Source organism: Aphelocoma coerulescens, chromosome 5 (genome assembly GCF_041296385.1).
Source record: "Aphelocoma coerulescens isolate FSJ_1873_10779 chromosome 5, UR_Acoe_1.0, whole genome shotgun sequence".
Classification (NCBI taxonomy): Eukaryota; Metazoa; Chordata; class Aves; order Passeriformes; family Corvidae; genus Aphelocoma; species Aphelocoma coerulescens.
This window is the reverse complement of record NC_091019.1, coordinates 33406296-33425296: the sequence shown is the minus strand read 5'-3', so window position 1 is coordinate 33425296 and position 19001 is coordinate 33406296. Positions and strand designations below refer to the sequence as shown.

Genomic DNA, 19001 nt, shown 5'->3' with positions numbered 1-19001 from the left:
TCTGCCCCAGCATGGGAATGGCTCAGAAATTAGTCAAAAGTGGCCATTTCCACCAGCTGATAGTGCTCCTCCACCCAGAAAGTCAAAAAGCAGAACTCCTCTGCACTGGAAATCAGTGGGAGGATTTTGGTGTTAGAGGAAGGAGACGGGAAAAGAGGTCAATGCACTGGAGCTGTAAGGAGCACCCTGTGAACACAGCACCATTTTATGCTGCAAGCTTTATTATGGAAGGAAGGGAAAAAAATAAAAAATCATTATGATAAAACATTCAAATGGCATTGCCCACTGTTATCCAGACACTGGATCAGGCATTTGTAAACTCTCCCTATCCAGCTTTCCTCTAGATTCACAGTGTGAGTGAGAAGAGCAATTTTTTTGAAATACCAATCTAGTATTTGTCAGATACCTGCCCCCCACTCTTCCTTCCCCATCTAAAACAACAACAACACTTACCTGCTTCTGGATCTGGAGGAATCCTCCACATATACAAATTGAAGTCATCAGAGCCCGAAAGGATATACTGTTAAGAATAAAAATAAAAGCCATTTACCACAAAGTATCACCTAAATTATGTTATTTTACTATTGATCTACTTCCTCCAAACCAAAAATGAGAAAAAAAGGATAATTTGCATCATTCTTTGCACCTCACTGATCAATTTACATTTAAATGGGGATTAAGTACCAGCACGAAAATGTTGCTTGTATAAATGGACCAAAATTGAAAAGCATATTTCATGTATCTAATGCCTACTGCCCAAAGTGTATGTTTGCTTTGCTAAATAAGGCTATGAATTTTGGTTGGCTTTAATATAAGCATGTCTAGATCTAGATCACACTCTCTATTTTGCAGCTTGCAACTCTGGTCTTTTTTGATGTTGAAGCCTTTCATTGCTTTTTCTCATCTCCTGTACTACCAAGGAAAACTCCATTAAACACTTACCTAAGAAGAGAGCTACCTTGTCCATAACTCATCAAGCCAGACATGTCTACCAAGACCATCAAAAGTCAGTCACTGAGAATAATCTTGAACACCAAATAAAAACCAAAGCTAAACATTCACTGTCAGCAAGTCTCAAATGGTTTAAACCTCCCCCCCCCCCCGCACATTTATGACACTTTTCATTTTTTTCCTGCTCATAGTTACTCTGAAGAGATGGAAGGCTGCCCTTTTTCAACAGTGCACAAATGATAAACAATCTCTTTATTATGAAGAACTTCAGGCAATATGCAATTTAAAGTAGCTTAATATACTACAAGCAGGCACTGGAATGACAGGTGACATTTGATGTGGCAAAAAGCTTATGCCTGTCAGTTTGGAGAGGCCACAAACTGTGCCTTGCCTCCAAGCACTTATTCTCCAATAAATGACAGGGAGTACAGTTCATTTCTCTCCCAAATTAGAGATTAAATGACATGTACTGGAACCAATGGCAGATTCCAGTTCCAGTTATACGGGTGTGGACAGTGTAAATCTCTATCCCTCAACTGACATTAGGCTGCAGTTTAATCAATACAGTAAAGAAGCTGGGTTTTTCATTTTATTATTATTGTTAGGTTAGGAGAAAGGGAGAAAAAGAAAGAAATGGAGCCAGTTTGTCCCTTTTCTAACCTTTGATGAGAGACAAATTCTGTTTTGCTTGGCTCAAATATAACTGGCTTCTGCCTTTCATTCTCCAGGCATACATAAAATCATCAGGCACAGTAACATCAAGCAGTGGGGAGACAAGTTCTGGAATAACACAGGACTGAGAAGCAAATAAACAAAAAATATACACTATCACAGAAAAAATGGCTATAAATTTGCATATATTCTGTTTGCAATGCTAATTACATTAGTGCAGTGTTTGGATCTTTCCTGTCACAAAAATGCAATAACGACCCACTAAAATAATCCCTTCTCTGGTTTCCTGCTGTCATAATCCAACCATTCTTTTTTCCCTCATTTTTAAGAATGCAGGATGTGAGTAAGCCCTTATGAATGCAATTCTGCTCATTTTCTGACAGGTAAGAAGCACTGATCAAACAAAAGCTCCTTTAAAAGCTTGTGCACACTAGTTCAGCATCACTCATAAACCCATACTTTCCAAGCCAGAAAGTTATTTCTACAAGCCAACATGTTCAAGCACTTAGGCAATTTACCTTCCAAACTGACCTGATGGTGCCAGGAATATGTGCTTCCCCTTTCATTTGACTGCTCATAAATGTTAGCCCACAGCAGGCTGAGCCACTGTGCCAAAACTCCATAGATTAGTGCTCATATAGGAAACATCCCAGCAATTAGAAAGAAAGCACCTCTAATGTTTTGTTAAAAAAATGCTACATGGAAAGAAAAGTTTTATTTATATAGAGATGTTCCCAACTGTTACCATTTATTACCAAATTGTGTTGTTGAAGCAGCAACTAGTTTGCCAAGGACACATGACTAAAAACAGACTTGTAACTAAAATGCCTAGAAAACTCAGTATCTTGAATTTATGACCATGCACCCCCCCCCCCACACCCCCCCCCCCCCATTACAAACCAACAATGACAGCGCCCCAAAGTGACAGGTTTCAGATATCCTGCATGAGGCACACAGGACAGAAGAAACATGTTATTTATATGCCAGGAATGGAGTGTCCGTGAGACTCTTCAAATCTGCTCCCAAAATTATTTGCAGAGGAACCTTCTGTGTATCCTGTAAGACTCAATGGTCAATTGTGCAGGAAATCTCATGTATCACTGCCCATGGTGCAAAATACTACCTGCAAAGACCATTGACCCCAGTATACTCTGTCTTGCTTTGGAGACAGCAAAATTTAGAGTGCCCTTGCAGTGATGTGTAGTAATAGCAACTTGATGCACTGTCAGGAGTGTAAACAGGAGGTCAAGACATGTTACAGTGGGGATACTGTAACACGCCTATATCAAACCAGGAGTCCCGTGGGAAAGAAATATATATACGGACAGATTCTTGCTAGATGTTTCAGAGATGTTTATTTCTCCAGCCGCATGGCCGGAGCTCTGCCGAGGAACTGCTACAGTCAGGACCTGAGGTCCTTTTTTGCCCGCGCAGGAAACACAAACCAACCAATGGGGAACGAGGCTGACCAGGGGCAGGGAACACGGAAACCCCGTGTCTGTGCCCTCAGGGCCCCTCTTCCCAGGGCTACATGGCGGAGGGAGGGACCCCGACAAAGACAAGTGACTATTTCCCTTACATGGCATTTTTGAAGACACATCTGGGGTATTGTGTCTGGCTTGGGTCCCCCAGTACAAGAGTGACACTAACAGATAGGACAGAGTGGACAAGAAGGGCTGCTGCAGCTGAAGGCCCATGACCTGCAAGGAAAACCTAAGGGAACTGGTCTTGTTTAGCCAGAAGAAGAGAAAGGGAAGGGATAGAGTGGACCTCAACAGTTTCCCCCTCTTCAAAGGAATACTGAGCAGACAGGGACAGACTCTTCTCAGAGGCATGCAGTGGATACCCAGGAAGCAACAGTCACAAGTCACAGCAAGGGAAATTCCAGCTGAGCACAAAGGAGCAGCATGTTCAGGAGCATAACAAACACTGCAACACCACCCCAACGCAGTGGAATCTCCACTCTTGCAAATCCAAAATTTACCTGAACAATTCCCTGAGCAATCTGATCTGACTTTGAGCATGTTCTACTCTGGGAAGCATCTTAAGTTGGGTGATCTCCAGAGCTCTCTTCTGACTGATTTTCTTCAAAGATTGCCAAAATAAAAAGGGAAATAATTGTCTTGGTGGATTGGGATTGGGCTTTGGGTTACAGGGTGGAGAGAAAGGAGGAGGGGAGAAGTGGACAGTGTCAGGAAAATGCCCACCTGAAACCTTTACACTCCATCAGACAAAATAGCTTCATGAAAATACTAATGAGAAGACAAACTTAGGCCACAGAGACAGGATCTGCAGTTCAGTACATGGACTTGCATAAATTAAAGTGATCACAATTTGGGGAATTTAATGGAAGAAACTGACAAAGTACCTTAAAACGGTTCACAGAATCATAGAATGGCTGAGGCTGTAAGGGACCTTTGGAGGTCATCTGGTCCAATCCACCTACTCAAGCAGGGCCACTTAGGAGCTGACTTCCCAGGACTGTGTCCAGATGTCTCTGGAGTATCTCCAATGCCAGAGATTTAATCCAATCCTACCAACTTAAAAGGACTGTGAAGTCCTTCACTTCATTATCATTTTCAAGCTTAATGACATTTGCACTGATCAAACACACTTGGCTAAAATATTCTGGAGTGAATTAGGAGAAAATAAGTAGGAATGAATTAAACATCTGCAATGCAATTATGTCCAGTCACAGCACAAGCTCAGCTCGGGATCTGAGCTGAAAAAGTACTTATGGCTTTAATCTTGACACAAGACAGCCATTAGTAAATGCCAAAAGCATTAACTGATAAAGTCATGTACACAAGTTTGATGTTGTAAGCAGAGGGCTGTGAGTAGTGAACTTTTTATATAAAATTAAATTTTATTTTGATGGTTAAATCTGCCAATAGTCACCAGAAATTGATCATATTCCACAACATATCCAAGTATTTTGTATCTCTGCCATTTCACTGCCACCACTGTAGCAGTCAGCATTGTTTTCTGCTCTCTTTCCCAGTAAGGATACCTCTGGGGTACATGTTTTCCTGGCTGTTCTCACAATAGAGAATTGAATCCCCAAATGCATTCCTTTTGATTTTTTCTGTAACGCTAGGTGATATGGGTCTGACAAGTAGAAAGCGGCTTTTCTGGCCAAGATCAAGAGATTGCCAGAACCACCTCATGACTGCAGCCATTGCAAGAACAGTGCGCCACATGAAGCTTCAAGAGTGGACACCCAAGCTGCCAAAGTCAGAAACACACCTGATGTCACATTTGGAAAAAAACCCTCAATTCCAATTCGTACTCTTTGCACAAGACAATCAGAACCTAAGGCCTCTAGAGAGCACAGCTGGACTGATGTTACTAGGACTTTACATGACCATCTGTGAAAATTTTTCTTTGATGTATTCATTACTAATAAAACAAGAAGCCAATATTCTCCTCACTAGTTCATAGTTGGAGAATAAGGATTAAGAAAATCAAAAAGTCACTCCCTACTACTAGAAAAGTCAAAGAAGCAATTACTATTAAGTTCACCAAACTCTAGTTAATAAGGCTCGAATCCTGAGAGAATGGAGTAGACTTTTTAAAAGGAAGGAAAAGAAAGGGAAAAAGTAGAAGGGCTTGGGGAAGAGTAGATGAATGTCATCCTGCATATGGTTAGACTCCACTTTAATTGTGAACAAGGATTTTTGGTCCTGAGGGAATGCTGGAAATGTAATTCCCAGCAGAGTACCTTCTATTCACTCAAAGAACAAAAGCACAGATAATCAAATCACAGAGGTAAGCCAGGGGGAGGAAAAAACATGTGCATTCACAGAGACAACTAAATAGCTAAGACATCAAGCACTGTCCTCCTTCCACCCTCCTCCCAAAGCCAAACTCAAGCTGAACATAACCTCAAGAACCGCTACAGTGCTGAATTAGGAATCAGACCAGACCCTGCATGAGGAGCTCAGATGTCTGGGGGGAACAGACCAATATTAAACCCACCTGTTTCATTGTCTGCCTTTTTGCTGCTGTATCTGACCAGGACTTCAGAAATCAACATTTACAGTATTCACATTAACACAAGATTAGACAGAAAAAACACTTGCTGTTAATACTGGAGGTTTTTTAGAAGGGCAGAATCAGCTTCTATGCCTAGCTGTTAGCAACAATGACAGGAAAAGGCTTCCAGATGACTATGAGCTGCTGATTCAGAAGTTTGCCTTAGAAGGAAGAAAACTCTCAGGCGTGGTTAGAGTCTGCTCCTGGGAGAAAACACCAATTCAGTCTGAGTTTCAAGTACGCATAAAATGCTTAAAATGAACCACCATCAGGATTCTGAAAGAATTACATTGGACTAGCACTCCCCACTCATTTCACTGTAACTCTTCTCATTTTCTCTCTCCCCAAGGAAATTACAGCAGTTGATATAAATAAATGAAGATCTAATCTGCTGCTATAGTCTCGTAACAGTAGCATTAGCATTGCATTTTGCAGAGTACTACCACTCTAGGGAATTTATTTTTTGTTCTTACCACTGCCAGTTTGAAAGCTTTCAAAATCCCACAAGCTGCATTTCCTCAGGTGCTACTGAATATGGATTATTTCAATAAAATTTTATCTAAATTGCACCTTATTTTAGTTTTCAATATCCCCATTTCCTGCTCCTATAAAATGTCCTTTTGCTTATGATCTATATCAGAGATATTTTTGAGCTTTTGGCCCTAGATAAGGAACTAGCAGACATGGATCATGTTTCCAAAAGTATCAGCAAGTCTCTTGAATAACCCAACTAATGTAGGGGAGAACAAGAAGAATGTAGGAGACTTTGTCTTAAATGCACAAATAGAGAAGCACCATCACAGTGTAATTATAAATGCATGCACAAGCAACAGGTAAAGGCACAGAAATGATAAACATTAAAAAGTGAGTACTGCTAAGCTACTAGCAGGAAAATGCTTGTCAGACTCGAATTTCATGCTGCTGTTTACATCTTTAAAAGAGACTAAACTTTTTAAATCTCAATTCCCACTCACTAGGGCATGTCTGCCCTTTCTGCAGAGGGGCCAATGAAACTTAGGGCAGAAAAGACCAGAGCAGACAGAATTTTTCTCAGGGTTTTAGTGAGCTGTACCTTAGCTTCTTCAAGTAATACAAAACCCACATGCTAGGAAAGAAGCACAGAGGCATCCAAATTTGGAAGTTACACTGGTGCTTTGTACATGTCCTTTAAGAGACAGGATGTACAGGCCCTCTATTTTACCTGTAACATAATTCATGGGTGGGGTGTAGACTTCTGGTTCTTTTCCTACGACAACAGATAAAGAATCTGGTTTGGGGCAGTCTGCTAGGCTCAAGTCTTAATTCCTCTTGAGTCTTACACATCCCTTCTGTGGTGGAATATGCACTGACAGGCATTGAGGAAACCACAGTTCGACATGAAGCATCACTGAAGTCTGAAAAATATTGTTTGTCTAAAAGAGATTGGAATTCACAGCAATCAGCTGTGAAAAGGAATCCATTTACATGAAGAATATAAAAACTGTGTATTTATCCAAGCAGGAAAGGTTTCCTAAGTAAACAGGTCTTATGCCATTTTGTTCTTTGTGGCAGCTCTCTGTCTCAAAGAATTTTTAAGTGTAATTTCAAATTTGATAGAGGACCTGAAGATTCCAGAATTATGGACTGTCCAGAAATAATATTTTACAAAAGGGCAGCTGTCACACATAGGGGAGAGAGATACCCTGTAAGTAGCCACTGAAAACAAAGCAGTTTTGATACATAGATACATCCTACAAACTAAACATCAGGAATCCCAAAAGGGAAGTCAAAATCCCAATGATATCATGACAATCTGCTTCTCATGGAACTATTTTAAGGGGGACAAACAAGCTACAAACAAAAAGAAGCAAAAAGTAAGAAAGCTCCCCTCATACACACATGCATATTTGTCTGTGATTGTATATATGTGTATGTATCTATATACATGTATATAAAAACCACAACCATGAACACAGGTCTTGTTATACATTACGTTTTGTAAGAAAAGTATTTGACAGAACACAATCAAATTTTTTTATAGCTCCTTCTAGACCATTTGTGGTGCCAAGACTGCTCCACATATCTTCCTTACAAAAAAAGCTTCCCCTGCTATTTTTCCCATTTTTAAAAATGACTGATAACTTACAATCTGATCATAATTTCATGATATCTGCATTTCCTGCAGGTAGAAAACCCACATATTTGCTTGCAATTCATCTTACTATTGTTTGAGTACCTACTAACGGGATGGGAAACTAGGTAAGGACCCAACTACAGAGGAGGAAAAGACTTTTTCAGTAGTTAAAAGGCATCAAGAAACAAAGAAGCAAGGAAACAACAAGGCAAAACAAGTAAGAAATAAACAACAGTGAATTAGTCAAGTATTTCCATTTCTTTGCAATTCCGGATCTGTCAGGCTGGTACCTTTATGTTGATGAATTTAGGTTTTTAGTATAGCATTCTTACTAAGTACAGCTTGAAAGACTGCTGTAATGATCATCAGCTGACTTCCACAGCAGGTATGTTCCCACCCACATGTCTTGTGCTAACACTGGCACTCCTAACAGCAGTGGTCTGATTCAGTAGCTACAGCAGTAAAACCTCATACAAGTTGTCATGAGTCATTCAATGTGGTATTGCCATTTACGTATTTCAACCAGATTCTATAGGGGTCAGATGGGTGCTAGCACAGCCCAAGGGAAGTACAGGATGTCCCCTCAAGGCCATAATGCCTTGTTTGTACCTCGAACTGCAACCCCCGTTGTAGCAGCTCTCCCTGTCAGCAATTAAAGAAGTTCTTCTCTCCAAGGCAGTTAATCAGGAGATGACAAAAAAATGAACAGTCACCTGTGCAAGCTACTAACCTCTTATTCCTGTCTTTCAAAGAAAAACATAAAGTAAGAGGATACATAACTGAGGAAGCTCTCTCTGAGATGTGTTTTGGAAAACTTATGGCTAAGAAAAGAATTTGCCTACAAGCTATCTACACAACTGCTTTATAATACATTCTGGAGCACAAATTATGGGGTTTAAAAAAATATTTAACAAAATCAAAGAGGTCTCACAACACGGTGAAAACAGACATCTTTTTTCACACGAGCCAGGACAGACTGTACTCTTTACATACTAACCTGTACTCTCTGGGACTGGTTTCAAGAGGCTGAAACTGGCACAAAAAAGAGCTTAAAAGTTTTCCATCTCAGCCTGAGAATCAAACAGGTGCATCCAAAAGGCTTTTTAACAACAAAAGCTTTGTTCCTCAGTAAGGAGCACACCTACCTCATGGACTGGAAAAACTAAAGCTGTGACACAGCAGACTGGAGAAATACAAATTGCTTCTAGTACATAAATTTCAAAGCCAAAAATTTCTATTCCCACTCCCTAAATCCCTAATCTTATAAACAGCCAACTCTGTGTGGGGCAATTTCAAATGCTTACAGAAGCATCATTGGGAACAATCCATCAATGTTCTTACAGCTGCCTTTTTGTGATGCAGAAAGGCTGTAACAGTAATTTTATTAATGAACAAAAGCAACTTAGAAATCCTTACTGAGGATTTCTATGGCAGGGAAAATATTTCTATTACATTACAAAGAAATCAACAAGTTTATCTGAGCATATGAGAGGTGCTACTAAACTACAGATCTCCTGTGATGTACTATGAGGGAGATATGAGCCTGCAAAATTCAAAGTCTCCTGAGTCTGAGTTCCACTCCACCAGAATTTAGTTTCAGTATGGGTCCTTTTGGGCTTACGTATTGCTGTGCAGATGTTTAAAAACCTCCCCCAAGGGCTTATAGGAATGCAGAAGAGAAGGGAGACAGGAAATGGGGCTGGCAGGATGTACCAGGAATGGGGGAAGAAGCAATCAGAACAAGAAAGGTTAAAGAAAACCCGTGGCTCCTGCTGTCAAGACCTTGACTCTGAAGAGACATTTTCAGTATGAGCTTCCCAATGTCAATTACCAAAAACAATGTGGAAAAAAAAAATAATTTCACTGCTAGCTAAATCTCATGTATGAACTTTATACGTATGTATTATGCATGTAGCTGGAATTTAATCTGCTATTTAGATAAAGCAAAAAACAAAATACAGTCTCATCAGTAATTCTTGGAAGAAACCAAATTTAAGACCGAGTAAGACATCAATTTTCTTTTTATCCAAGCACAGCAACATATTTGCACACTGAATGCTTTTCATATATTAAGAAATGCTGACTGCAACAAGCTACTATTCATTAGGAAGTCATCTGTGCACAGGAAACTTATGATATATTCTCTCAAAGAATAATTCCCTTTCTTCTTGCTAGTTCTCAAACCTAGACATTGATAAGCACTACTTCCCATGATAAATGACCTTCAAATTAGATGGCACAAAGAACACCACTGAAGAAAGGTTCTCTTTCTTTACAGAGGCAATATATAACCATACAAGACCCCTGGCACCTACACAACTAACCTTGTTTTTGGAAGAGTTACATTCATGTAATAATTCTGTCCTGCAAAAAGCTGGCTTGTCCCTAACCAGGGTTATTTAGAACATGGACTTCAACATAATGAGGGCTGTAACTTTATAGGGAGTTGGAGCAGCCTTGCAGTACCGTGAGCAGTGCATTCCTGAAACTCTCCTATACCAGTGTAATGTCAACAGAAAAGGCTGAGTGGTGATGTAATGTCTGAGGGCATGCCAGAGTCAAGACACTTTTTGTTTGATTCACAGGGTACAAGCTATTTCCCCCCACCCACACTTTTTTTAAACAGGCAATACGCAGTTGATTTTACAACCACAAGCATTACAGAGCCTCACATTATCTACACAGGGGAAAAACAGGAATGAACCGATAGCATTCATCATTGTGACACAGGCAACAATCCTTGAGCAAGAAAAACTTTTGGACTATTTTAGTTTGGTTGTGTTTTGTGGTTTCTTTCTGGGCCTTTTTTATGCTGCTGCCCATCACTATAGCCTCTGAGACTCCTACTCTTAAAAATACATTTGGGTACCTGAAGTCCTGCAATACTTTCTGTATCCTCAGATGCAAGAAGATATTTTTTATACCAGTCTAAAAACTAAAAATCCGTAGTATTTAATCAACATTTCCCAAATTCTAATGCTGACAAGAAGAATGGGGACTCCCCTGGCACCATGACATGACTAGAGAGTCTCACACATTTGATATTTTTACATAATCAAATATCTGTGCACACTAAAGTCAGTGGGGCTTGGGTGTGTAAATAAACTGTTTTGTTTTTAAATTCTGGACCTGGATGCCCAGAAGTATGGATAAATTACAGTCTCAGACAAATCTCTACAGCCAACAAAGGCAGTGGGAAGCTGAGAGTCATGCTTGATCCATCCAGACTACCTAACCCTTCCTCTCTTTCACAGCTGTATGACTCAAGTGAGCTCCTGGATAATGCAAATGCCATACAACTTTGAATCCATTTATCAACCAACATCAGAGCTCTTCTTCAAAGAATAGAAAAATTGGTGTCATGTGAATTAGGTCATTACACCAATAACATGGACAAAAGAAAAATTCTGAGCAAATGAAGGTAGTAATAAATGGGTGCAAATAAAACATCAACTAAACAATGCCTCTCAAGCTTTGGTAGTTGCAAGAAATAAGAAAAGCATGACTGTGGCATCTCTAGAAAAATGCTTATGTGTGTGTATATATATATATATGCTGCTCATTGACTTTGAAATCAGGCTCACAAGGACTAGGACAATAAGTTTTGGAGGAATAGTTTGCAAGGCCACAAAGAGAAACAAAGCTGTTTATCTTCTAAGATCCTGTCACTTAGCTTGTGCTACCACCCACAATACCTGCAACAACTCAAAACCATATAAGCATTTCAGAATGTGTTCTTAAACTTAAAACCCCAAAAATCATTGCAGTTAACAAGTGAGTCTTTCTGCATTTTGTACCTTAAAGAATTAATGATATATCATTCTTTGCTAAGAGGTTTCAATCTACTTGTATCAGAGATGCTCCAGTGAAAGGAGGTGGTATACAGATCACTGCACACCTGCTGGTTGCAGACTTCCCTCTAGAGTGACATGTCAGGAGTTCTGGCTCAAAGTCCTTTTGGGTACCTATCACAATCAGTGAGCACTAAAAAAACAATACTGAGGAAATATTAGTATAAAGTCTAATCCCCATCAGCAGACAAACCAAACAAACTATTCCCCAACTAGTAGTCTGTGTTCTATTTCTGCAAAGAAATTTCATCAATTTAACACACATACCCTGTCAAAGTAAGAACAATACTTCTGGTCATTTTGGGAAGTTAAGCATTTGGCTTCTTAAGATATAAGGGCAATGTCCAAGAGAACTCTTAAGTTGTGTGCTTGCAGCTCAGAATCTGCTCATTTCTGCCATATCAGAATCCAACTGTTCCATATGGAACAGGCTGTTATTTACCTTTACGGTAGATTTTCACCACTGTGTTAAAACAAATTTCCAAAGGCAACCCAAAACTAACAGTTATGGGGTTTTAAACCCTGATGGTCATAATTTACAAGAAAACTTCCTGAGCAAACCACTTTCTATGTACAAACTTCAGAGAAAGATTAGCAAAGACTATAGTTCTGTGAGGAGCTGAGTCTCACAGAGCTGAAAGGCCATCTCTTCATCTCTCACCCATCTTCTGATCCCTATATCACATCCAAATGCTTGTCAGAGCTCTCTGGGTGTCAGTACAAGTCATTAACCCAGGAAAAGAAGTAAATGCTACTGCCAAGTTAGAAGTGGTATCAGTGAAAGGTCTTACATCACACCTCTGCTGGATAAGAAAGGCCTCCCCCTTTCAGCAGTTCACTTTTTTCCCCAATGCAATTGCATTCTAAGCAGTGATGAGTTAAGGATAATCCTTTCTTATTAAAGTTAAAATATACAATAGAAATGCTACTTTATGAGAGGAACTACCTGTGCAGACGACACATAATAATTTTTGAATATGGGAGACTCCCATTTTTAATTTACTATGCTCTATAAGAAAGGTAAAATCTAACTAATTCAGACAGCTTAAAAGAGAAAAAAAAGATCAAGTTGGCAGTTTAATAAAGACGAAAAGAAGAATCGAAGACAGAGAAAATCAGAGGTGCAATGTGAAAAAAATGCTGAAGAAGTGTTCCTACCACAAGTGCCACTCACAATTTGAAACAACCTTCTTATCCACAAGTCCCTTCAAATGAGCCTTAGCTCACACAAAATTTTGGTCCTATGAGGAAATACAACCAAAGTATTCTGTGAAGCTTACTTTGCATAGATCTCAAATGAAAGACATTCTTTATAAAGGCTAAGAACAGCAATATTAAAAGGGAGAGGGGACTGGAGCCAGATTAAATTGGATACAGAATTATTTCTTCTTCTGATGAATTCTGATTTGCAGAGGTGAAGACTTGTATACATTAAGCAAAAGCATACTTGTTGTATAGAAGGGCAAAACTCAAAAAACATTGTAGTTTTTTTATTCACCTTGTCTATCTTACAGTAGGTTCCAACTCTAACCTCGTTTTGTAGATATACTTGCAACTGGAATTGGGTTCTCTGTAAAAGGCAGTCCCTAAGGGCTATCCCTAGTGTTGACAGTCTTAGTCACAGAATTTGAACATTACTGGACAGTTTCAGACATAGAGTTGGAGCATGTGTTGGCATTTTCTGAATTCATCATCTTTTTTCCTTCCAGTTAGAAGATGGGTACAAGCTTGTGTCTAAATGTCAAATTCCACATCTCTCTAGCATTCCATATTAAACTTCATCTTCCCTATTAGCTTCATAAAGCTTTATGTGAGAATATAATTGTCTTTTGCTCTGTTTTCCAACTCATAGCAGCATTATGTGCTGCTACTTATCAGAACAGAAAGTCTGTCAAGCCACAAGAATATAAAGTTTTTTAAAAATGCAGACTCCTGAAGTATTGCATCACCCTGATACAGACAAACTCTTCCTGTTAAAATAATACCATACCCATAAGAAAATAGCTTAGAAAGCAGAGCAACATATACTAAGACTTTACATCTTTAGTAACAGATGAGAAGCTAAATTTTATGTCAGAGTGTACACAGCTCTACACTGAGTTCCAGAGGAGAAAAGTGTTATCTTTAGGCTGACTAAATAGTGGACCACAAATTGTCAGTGGTTTTATTCTTAACCAATACATGTATTTTCCCATTCTTTGTAGTAAGCCACTCAATTGTTTTAAGAGAGTTTCATTATCACATCTCCACACTCCTGTCAAAAGCTCCGCAGAACTAAGGAACACTACTCGAGTTCAGCGACATGAACGTATTTCCTACTTGCAATCTGAAAGAAGCTCAACTCTGCCTCCTGCAGCAGCAGCAATAGAATTAGTGATGAAATTCTTCCTGCAGGAATTTTGCTGATGACAATTAAGAAATTTTGAGACCATAGTTTGATACTATCATAGCTTGAAAATACATCTTTTGTCCTTAAACAGTGCCAGGGGTTATTAAATACAGTTGTCCAAAGACAATATCTGGCTCTAGAATCATATGAATTTCTGTTAGTCACTTGATGTGTGACCTATTTCTTGGTGATTAGTAGTAGGGACAGAGCCCTGCCTCAGTGAAGGAGCAGACTATTCCTTCCTAACCACCTGCCATCACCACTTACAGAACACTGACCTACGAAGACCTATCCTACCCGATCCACTAGTAGAGTATTAAAAGAGAAACATTATAATTTGAAATAAGAATCAGTAACTCTGTAAATATGCAATATTTACATTTTGTGGGATTGCCTCTATGTTACCCAGTATCAATATTGTAATGCAAGGAAGATGCTTCCTTATCCTATGTAGATGAGTAGATAACATTGTATTAATTGGACCTAAAAAGACTGCAAATATTTTGTTCTGAATATAATCTTCAAAGTAAGTATTAGATCACATCAAACAACAGGTAAAATTTATCATGTGTTTTGGCATATGTTTTCCTTCTTTCACAGCCCACGTTGCAAAACAGCTCTGAATAAGCCTGTACGTGTCCTGCTTCCTGTTTTATCTCCTGAATCAGAAAAAAGCCACCCTTATAGAAGTGTTCTCAAACAGTTATGGAAGACTCTGGAGACTCAGGGCTTGCTTATTACCTGATCACGATCGCCTGCAAAACAGCAGCTCTTCATAGTACAGGAGTTGAAGTACCCTTGGTTGTCAAACTGGAAGACAGGCAGCCGGCAGTGGATGTCGTAGAGCACCGGGGGCAGGCGCCGACGCAGTGCCAGCAGTTGGGTGCCATTACTGTTGAACCGGACGCTCATGGCACTCTGAAGGGAGAGGTTCCCACCATAGCGGAGCAGGGAACTGGGAAAAGACAAGTGGGAACGAGTGAGATGGGCTGCACATATGAATTGAACTACTTAAAGACAGAACTCTCTTTAATCTTACTGAGGCATTTCAATCCAACAAGCCCAGTAAATTATAATTTATTTAGTTTCTGCTTTAAAGCATCAGTTCCTGAAAAATCTTAATACAAAACCTGAATGACAAGCTATCAAAATGCTATGACTGTTATGTCTTCAGAAGAGAAAAGTTAAAGACTGTGAGTAGTTTTGTTAATAACAAATACATTTCCTGCATAGGAGCAAAGTTGGACAGAGCACTTAGGCTTAAAAAGGTTGTCCTTTTACTTCTGGGATGTCTGCCTTCGAGACTGACCCTACCAGCATTCAGCCCTTCTTTCTGTTAGCTGGTTCTTTAATCCAGGCAGTTTTTTACCCCTGCTCTGGCACCAGATGGCATTTTATCCAAATGTAGATAGGCTGGCCATTCTCTCTCTTCTGCTTCTATTTATATCTCTACAGGGCATCAGAGGATGTTTAAACTCACAATCAGTTCCAGAAGTCTTAAATAAAAGGAGATCTTACTAACATGTTATTGCAAGAAATGCTAAAATAAGTCACTTAGCTAATCTCAAACTAGCTTCATCTAAAAATACTGCCAAGTAGGCAAGACAATTAAGCTATCACATGACATTATTACCTAAAACTCTAATGTGTCAGGATTAGCTGGTTTCCTTGTCCCATATAAGGCTGTACGTTCAGAGCCGGAGTATTTGTATCCATTCTTATTGACATACACAAAACAAAACCAAAGGTTCACAAGTTTCCAGACTCTCTCTTTAAAAAAGTAACAGAAATGGAATTTGTTCCATAAAGGAACATAAAGTTAATCAAAGCACACCTTAAATGCAACTTGTACGGATCTTCTGTTCTTTTCAAAGACTTCATTCAATTTGTGTATTTGAAATGATTGTGTGTAGGGAAAGCAAGACAAAGATGGAAGACATTTTATCCCTTTTTTTGTTCAGTGATCACTGAAACCTCCCTAAACAGTACTAGAGCTCAACCTTTTGTTAACAGTTCTGTTTTGAGAAATAACCATCAAATCTTGTTGAGAACTGTGACTTTTATGCCCCTTCTTGACCAGAAAAAGCATGCCAGCTCAGAATTTGTAAATTCTAGAGGGAAGTTTATTCACAGATTTTAATGCACAATACTTTCTGATATAGCCCTTTGCCCCAACAACTGTGAAAACTGAGTCACTCCAATGGATGGGAAGCCACATTCCATGCAGGTCGAAGCACGCATCATTGCCTGAGATATTGTAAAGTTAAAAACCATTGTTCCTAAGCCAGAGTTAAACAAAACTAATACAAAATATAAGACTCTACATAATGAATGCCCTAGAAATACCCTAATTTTACACACACACTTTTGAACTGAACAGTCAAAGCCAGGACACCACAAAGGCACCAGAAGTCACATTTTCAAAGCCAACTAACTAGCAAGTTCTTCAAGCTGGGCACCAAAACTTCTGAACACTTGTCTCAGCATGAACAGTCCTGGTGTCTCATGTTCTCCTCCAAAATTGCTGAGCTTTTCTTAATCATGCTCAAGGTATTTAATTAAAACATGAGAGAATTTAATACTAGAAACTGTAACCTTAGAGACAAGGATTTAGGATCCCTCTCATCAGCCCTAGTTTCTGTTCATCAAGACCAATAAAGTACTCAGACAGCTCAAAATACTCAGGCATTAAAAATCAAAACAAAACAAGATAACCAAAACACACATGACATTTTTGCCTCCCCCTCTTCTGATAGGTCTTAGTAAGCCAATTTTTTTTAAATGGAATTTTCCACTTCCTTAAAAAAAGATACACAAATAAGTTAAAACATCATAAATACCCCAAAGCCCCAACCCAAGCAAGACCTCAACACAAAAAACTGGCAGAAGAAACAATCCCAGATTTTTTTTGGCTAAGAAAAGTCAATTTTTAATAAAAATATATGAGTTGTCCAACATGAATAAGACGGTCATAACAAATATGCAACAACCAGACAACGTTTAGGTGCAGCCACTGCTGCACCAAGATTAAGCTCCTCTCCTCATTACCAGTTCTCCTCCTTAATCCAAACCACAGCCCAGAATTCTCTCCTGCCTACAAGTGAGTGAGCCTACCAGATGCCCCATCCTTTGAAGTCTTCAAGCAAAGTTTCCATGGTTACTATTATTATGCCCTGCCTGAAATCATTTGAGATTATATTTTATAGCAATAGGAGTGCAATGTTAAACTGGATTCCATTCTGCTTACAGATGTTTCATTAAGCTCCTATAGCAGTCAAAGGTACCAAAGCAAACACTTGAAACTGAATTCTGTATTGTGTTGCAGTAACTTCATCATAGCAAAGCTCCAAAGGAATATTTTACTTCAGAAATTAAAGGAAGCAAGAGAGACTAGAACTTCAGAAAAAATGACCACATACACACATGAAAAGTCTAGAATTAAGGAGCTGCATAATTAATGCTCCTCTAAAGATCCACAGCTTTGCCTGCCTCAGACCCTCACTCCACACAATTCAGCCACGCATGTAATGGAAATACAGTTCCTGCTGCAGTTTTTTTAACATTCGGCTCAAAAAAAAAAAAAAAAAAAGAAAAAGAAACAAAAAACCAAACCCCCACACTAACAAAAAAACCCAGTGAGCTAGTTTGGCTAATACAGAAAGAAATACTAAAATAGCTGTTTGCCATTCATTTATAATGTAAGAGTAATGACTTTCCCCACTTGCCTTAATTCTGGCCCCAAAAGTCTGACACTATAGCTCCAAGTGCAGCATTTTGCTGTACTAATCACAAGACAGCAGTTTTCTGTTTTCCCCACCCTGCTGTGTCCTGATTGCTTCCTCTCTGCCTCTTTGAAAGGATTTGTTAAATTAACTGCACAGTGTTTTCCTTTAACAAACTCTGAAAAGAGGCAGCAGGTAGTCAGGTGGGGATGAGGCAGAACAAACTGACACAAGCCCCCACCAAACATCCATTTCCTGACCCAAACAGAGGAAAAATATTTGCTCTCTCTCTCTCTCTCTCTCCCCTCCTAGGACAGAACATCTGAGAGATATGTTCACAAATAAGAGGGAGGGAGTAGAGCTCATGGCTCTATCTTGGTGGCAAAGCTGCTCACCTAGTTCACAAATAGAGGATATATAAAGGATTTGAGAAGTCTCTTTTCCTCTGCCTCATACTGCAGGCCGTGCACATGGTAGCAGTATTGAGAACTGAGGAACCCCAAGACTTTGGTATCTTCCATCATAAAATTTTGTTGATTTTAGAACAACTGTGCTGGTTTTAGGAAAAGAGTAATAATTGCCTGAGATGACTTCTAGAGTATCCATCTCCATCAAAATTGCAGGACAAAACCAGACAGCCCTCTCCAAGAAAGAAGCCAGCAGAAGTTATTTTCTACAGTATTAAACCACTACTAATACTTGCTAGTACTAAAGAGGATGTCTGAATAAAGAAGCTCTAAAGATCTTCAAACTCATCAGAATCAGGACTTTTGCACTTTCTTTTTTTTTGAAGTGTGGGGAGGGGAGAGGAAGAGACGTGCTGTGTTTAAGCATGTTCAAATGACTACCTCCACTTTTCCAGTTGCACCAGGGTGTTGCTCTGTACCTTTAGTCAGTGCTACTTTTAGATTTTTTCACACAGGATTATGTGGGGCAGTGTAGACATGTTTGGATATGTTGCTCACGTTAGAACTGCCACTTCTGCCTGCCCCTTACTGCATGCACTAACAAAGGAATTTCAGAGGCAACACCTTGTTGCAGTTACTAAAAAGTTTACTGATGCATCATGCCAGAAGCACTACTCTCATCTTGAAGACACAGACCATGACAGCTAGTGAGAAATCTTAAGGCAATACTAAAAGGACACTTCTGAACAAGATGAGTGCTCTTGCTGCCAGAGGCATTATTTTTATGAATCCAAAACCAGACTACTCGGATTTGCTCTGCTTCCAAATTTGGCTCACCCAGACAGCTGTGGAATGCTGATG

The 19001-nt window shown here is 39.4% G+C and overlaps 1 protein-coding gene across 7 annotated transcripts in view; it reads right to left on the bottom strand.

Annotated features, from left to right (window-relative positions):
* DCAF5 (DDB1 and CUL4 associated factor 5) overlaps positions 1-19001 on the bottom strand; it is a 71200-nt gene that overhangs the window by 19073 nt on the left and 33126 nt on the right. For all 7 annotated transcript variants that reach the window (XM_069017613.1, XM_069017617.1, XM_069017619.1 and 4 more), the window contains 2 exons: positions 14753-14966; positions 454-520 (listed from right to left, as the gene is read on the bottom strand). In XM_069017613.1, coding sequence (XP_068873714.1) covers positions 454-520; positions 14753-14966 — 281 coding nt within the window. The remainder of the gene's footprint in view (positions 1-453; positions 521-14752; positions 14967-19001) is intronic.